Here is a 5,952-nt window from a genome sequence, read left to right as displayed (position 1 = left end):
GATGTAAGCTCCATGCATCCTGTTCCGAGAATATTATCTAAGTGTGTTCTGAGACACTGGACGAGGGTGGTACCAAATTAGGATACCGTGGTTTACGGTACACGTACGCTCTTCGTAAACCTGTTTTGTACCGTAAATCTGTTAAAGTACCCACAAAGTATTGTACAGACCAATAGGAAATCGATATTATGGTTTTTTTACGATTATGTCCCGACGTACAGCTTAAGTTTGGCCAATCAGATATCGAGATTAGTTCAATGCCTAGCACGCCACCAAAATAAGTCTTACTAATATCAAGTCGATTTAGACGAGGCAACGGTATTTACACGTCATATTCGTAATGCAGGTAAAAGACACCAGCGGCTTAAACTGTAGCGTATAACAAGAATGGCTGGCGCTCACTTCGCGTTTTCCTCTCAAGTCCACAAGACCCTTCTCTTAAGCGGCCCCCCTCCCTCTACAGCCATGCGCAGTATTCTCTACGCTGTTCTTGCCTTTGCGGTTTTAGCTAGGAGCAGCGCCGTCGCAGCATTCCCAATCCCCGACGAGTCTCGCCCCTTGTCGAAGACATCTCCTGACACTGGGGCCACAAGATCGCTTCGGGTCGAGGCCCAAGAAGTTATTCAGAGCGGCCGGGGAGACGGATATGGTGGGTTCTGGAAAAACGTTTTTCCGAGTACTAACAAGATCATCAAGAAGCCGGATATCAAGATAAGCAAACTTATCGCGGCGGCCAAGAAGGCAAAAGCAAAAATGACGAAGTCCTGATCGCTGTAAAAGGTTGAGCGAAGTATCCTCATGAAGTTAGAGAGTCTCAGCTACGACTTCGAGAAAGGGGTAGACTTTTTCATTTCTGTACTCCAAAAGATACGAGAAACGCCATAGAACGGTATACCGAGATCAGAAATACATTTTTTAACCTGAGTGAGGAAGTATTTCGGCGCATCAACTACATGTATGATTCGTGACCCATGAAAGTTTGCATAAGTCAATTTAGTGCATTTCTGACGGTGTATCGCACACAAAAACAATTATAACCTCGCTCAACTAAAAACTGTGATCGTACTGTTCCTCATTAGTTGGGCTTTTCTCGCTGACAGTTGGATATTTCTATAAAATCGGTGGTGTCTCTAAGACGTACCGGCCCCAAGATAGGTGAAATTTCACACACTACTTTTTAAATATAAAATCTCAAAACAGACTGGTGCAACTTAAACAGTCATGTACCGTAAATTACCATCCTACACGTTTATCTTTTTTGCTGTCTCAAATTATAAAAGATAGATCCTGATAGACCTTGATTCACCGCGCGCAGAGAAGGCTGTCCCACCATTGGATAAAATCGTCATTATGTGGCGTACACCACACCTAAGATGAACTGAACTGACCACGGTTCTAATAATTACCCAGAACCCCTACTTTTCAAGACAGCATATGTACTTAATAGATCTTGTCGAGAACTTTCAATTCATTTACTCGTTGCAGTCACCTATAAAGCTCGCACCAAGATACGACCGTTCGAAATTAATTGTTGGTAAGTTCGGTTTTCTTTTGATTGGCGACTCTAGAGTGAAATTTCACTGGGAGTCCAGGTATGCCATTGGTTGTGACGGGGTGAGACAGCAGCTTGCGTTTGGCTTCCGAGAGTCTACAAATGCTCAGTGCACCGTAGTTGACATCCCTTATGTCGAAGGAAGCGATAGGCCGTAAGCTGAATGTATTTATAGGTAGGCTAATCTTGAGTTAAACATGCAAACTATAAGTCGCCTTTACTAAAGCTATGTCATCAGCCAATGGTTGGCCGCTGGTACAACGTACCAGGTATCCCGAAGTGTGATGTATCATACTGCATGTAATCAAAGGTTTACTTGGGGTTACGTCTCCCGTGACCCCCCCACCCACTAAGTTTCCGTTTACCGACCAATCAGAATTATAAAAATTGTATATCACAGACTCTCATTCTCAAAGCCGAAATACATCGCCTTAGCTGCGAGAACGCGGCGGATGCTCATTTCACGGTTAGAACCTCGCGTAGCACTTGAGTGCTCTTCTTCTCAGTCTCCTATTCGAGCCCCGTTGCACTGTAAAGAGCGGTGCGAGAGCACATTTTATGGCCCCTGTCGGAAAGGCGCAAGCCATGAGCACTAAGGCTCGCGGCAAAGGATTAGCACTCCACGAGTCCACTAAGGTGGCCTCGTAGGCGACCAATTCATTCGGTGATGCAGCTGCGAGAAAGCGTGCACGCAAACAGCGCAGTCCGGCACGCTCGGTCCCTCCAGACAGCCGACCTAACCCGTGCTTCATTGAACGTGACCTCGGTTCGAGCCGTGACACGAGGCCGAGGCCGAAAGCACTGACTATGCTCATGTGGGCTTCCATGGATGTACAAACTCCAGTGCCCAGCGAGCACGACGACAACAACCTGCTCTGAGCGTCGTGCCGCCAAGACAAAGGATTCGCCCAAAGCTGGATACGGCGTGGAAGAGAAACCTGTCAAAACGTTCTCTCGCTTACCGAGGGTCTTGCGCATACTACAATTGAGAGTATGCGTTCGAGGCTTGTAGTAGTCAAGTGTTAAGAAGAAAGGACATCCGAAAGTGGTTTTATTGAGTTAGTTGTTCTTGTCTTGCTTTGCTAGCTCCTTTCTACTTTCCTTCCTAGTCCTCCCAATCACATGTAAATCCAAACACAAAAGATACATTTCGTCGGCAACGCCTATACTCGTCATAGGCGTTGGTGACGTAAATCACTTGAGTTTTGTATGTGGACTGGATATGCACAAATCCGACCCTGGCATTAACCATGCCACTCATTTGGGATCAGCCAATCAGATATCTCCATTCGACCCACTTGAACTTATGCCCCGTAGGACACACGCTTGCCACGCACCAACCGCGTGCTCCAGACACGTGCCTAGAGGGAGGAACCTAGGCGAAGTGACGGCGAAGTGCAATCACAACCTTCTCACTCAATTCGATGTCTCGAGCTTGACGACTAAGTTGCTCTTCATAAAGTAGCTTTGCGTCAGACCTTTGGTAAGGAAGTCCGCGAGCTGGTGCTTGGTTTCGATATACCCCAGCTCAACTTCACCACTCATAACGTTTTCACGAATGAAGTGGTAGCGAATGTCGATGTGCTTAGTACGAGCTTGATAACCGACGTTCTTCGCCAACGCCATGGCACCTTGGCTGTCCTCGTAGATCACCGTAGCCCCCACTTGTTCAGCACCAATGTCCTTGAGCAGTAAACGCATCCACACCACTTCCTTGATGCAGTCACTCAGAGCCATGTACTCAGCCTCAGTCGAGCTTAGATTAACGGTCTTTTGAAACGCAGAGCACCAAACCACAGGTGCCCCGCACATCATGAGCATTGTCCCGCTAACCGAACGTCTGTCGTCGCGGATGCCAACCCAGTCTGCATCCGAGTAGGCGGCGAGCTCTGCTCCTTGTGAACCGTCGTACACGATTCCCACGTCCTTGGTCTTCAACAGATAGCGCACCACCTTGATTCCAGCATCCCAGTGCTTCTTACCAGGGTTCCCCAGGAAGCGACTCAACTTGGCAACAGCAACCGAGATTTCAAATCGTGTGGCACCCGCCATGTACATGATGCTACCAATGAGCGATCGGTACGGCTTCAACTTAATCTTAGCCTTGGCTTCATCGGTCTCCGGTCCGTCCTTCTTAGTCAGGTGTAGACTTGGGTCTAGTGGCTTCAGGCTTGGCTTCGCGTTTTCTTGACCAATATTCTTGATGATCGACTCGGTGTATGCGCGTTGTGAGATGCCAAGCTTCTTGCCAGCGATGTCGTAATCGATCTCGATACCGGAAATGAAACGGGCGGGTCCTAGATCCTTGGTCTTGAACTTCTCATCGATGCTAGCCTTTACCAACGCGATGATGGCCTTGTATCGTGACGCAATCAGCATATCGGGTCAGCGTCAGCAGCGCTGAAACCCCATGGTCTTGATATGGTTGTTGATGGTCTCGGTCCACACACGAGACGCCTGTTTAAGTGCGTACAGACTTTGCCGTTGCATGCAGACGACATCATCTTCACCTTGAGTCTCTTCCAGTACCAGTAGCATCCGAAGACCTTCTGGCAACTCCATGTAGAACTCGTTTTTGAGCTTCCCGAACAGAAACGTTTGATCCACGTCGCACTGCTCGATGTCGAATCCTTCAGCACAACACTTGGCCAGCACTGCCCTGGTTGAGTTCAGCTAAACCACAAGCGCGTACGTCTCTTTGTAGTCGATGCCCTGCCGTTGTGAATACCCAATTGCCACAAGACGAGCCTTGTGTCGAATCACTTGCCCCTTCTCGTTGCGCTTTAACGCGAACACCCAGCGGCAACCGATCGGGCGTTAGTCTTGGCACTAATTTCCATGTAATGTTGTCTGCTAGCGACTTGAGCTCACTTGCAATCGCTTTCTTCCCGTTGGCTTGGTCCGCACTAGTGGTTTCCTCTGTGTACGTCTTCGGGACAGCCTCGATAGCAGCAATCAGCTGTCCACTCTCAACAATGGCGAGCTCGTTACCACTTGGCCTCGGTCGCGCTTGAGTCCTCTTCTGACGCTTTGTCTCACTCGACGAAGAAGCATCGATGACTTGCTTCTTGCTGGTGCTTGCCTCTTCAGGATCCGTTGTCTCGTCAATGCGCCGAACACGCGAACGAGTAATCATAGGATGTGTCGAGTCGTATGGCACCATTGCAATATCCATGCTCACATCACGTTGAAGTGCAAACACGTCAGCAGCTTCAACAGCGGTGGGAACGATTTGGGTGTAGTCATTCAGCGACATCTGATCCACGCGTGGCACCAATGCGTCAGTGTCGTCTTCTGCATCCAAGTGAGTCATGATGCGCGCAGGATCAGTTTTCTCAATAAATGTCACGGTGCGCCCGTTTTGCACCTTTCCTGTTAACATGTTGAGGACGCGGTACCCCTTCACGCCGTCATCGTAATCCATGAACCGACACCTGAACGCTTTTGCATCCAGCTTGAGACGTGTCTCGTCGGGGATGTGAGCGTATCCAACTGCGCCGAACACCTTCGCGTTTTTGAGGTGTGGTTTGGAATGACTCCTAATCTCGAAGGGTGTCTTCACATTGACCGAGTTGGAGATCCGATTGATGATCCAGGCCGCAGTGCTAACTGCCTCTGCCCACCACTTCCTGTCGGTTCTCTCATGATAAAGCATGCAGCGAGCCATCTCCACGAGGCTCCGATTCATCCGCTCAGCCAGTCCAATCTTGCTGAGTGTGTACGGCACCGTCTTTTCATGCTTGATACGGTTGAGGTAGGCCTTAAACGCCCGGTCCGTGTACTTACCACCGTTGTCCGAACGCAAGAGGTTACTTGTTTTGCCGGTTGCATTCTCTTTTCTGGCCTTGTACGTTTTGAACTTCGACAGTACTTCCGATTTGGCCTTCATGATGTAGACCGTAACGTGGCGTGAGTAGTCGTCAATGAATGTGACGGTGTACGTATAACCACCAGGTGTGGTGGTTTGCATCGGACCCATTACGTCCGTATGCACCAGGTTAAGCACACCGGCACTCTTGACGCTCTTCTCCAGATGTCTCGGGTAGTCGTCAGCCGTCATCTTGCCCATGCAACAGCCCGTGCACACGTCGTTCTCGACGACTTCTCCCGCGACGCGAGGCACTACTTCTGCCATGGTCAGTATTTTCTCGTAGCACTTGTACGGGATGTGGTCAAGTCGGGCGAGAACAACAGCCCATGGCTCCTTACTCGTAGTCGTTGCATCATGACACACCTCGCCCCCCCCACTGTCTTCAGCTTGTAGATGTTTCCACAGCGCTTCGCCTCCACGACGGTAGCACCACCAAAGCTAAAGACACACTTGTCCACTTGTCCTTGCTGAACTGCGCGGTGACGTCTTTCTCGGCCAGCTTCGACACCGAGACGAGGCTTCCTTCAAC

The 5,952-nt window shown here is 49.5% G+C and overlaps 1 protein-coding gene across 1 annotated transcript; it reads left to right on the top strand.

The window, feature by feature from the left end:
• Positions 1-465: 465 nt before the first annotated feature.
• PITG_20303 (avrblb2 family secreted RxLR effector peptide protein, putative) lies at positions 466-768 on the top strand (the record flags this gene model as incomplete). The annotated part of the gene is made up of 1 exon (XM_002895876.1): positions 466-768. The coding sequence occupies one exon, from the start codon at positions 466-468 to the stop codon at positions 766-768; it is 303 nt and encodes a 100-aa protein (XP_002895922.1).
• Positions 769-5,952: the final 5,184 nt, after the last annotated feature.

Source organism: Phytophthora infestans, genomic scaffold (assembly GCF_000142945.1).
Source record: "Phytophthora infestans T30-4 supercont1.125 genomic scaffold, whole genome shotgun sequence".
Classification (NCBI taxonomy): domain Eukaryota; phylum Oomycota; class Peronosporomycetes; order Peronosporales; family Peronosporaceae; genus Phytophthora; species Phytophthora infestans.
The sequence above is the reverse complement of the archived record's forward strand: the minus strand, read 5'-3'. Positions and strand labels throughout refer to the sequence as shown.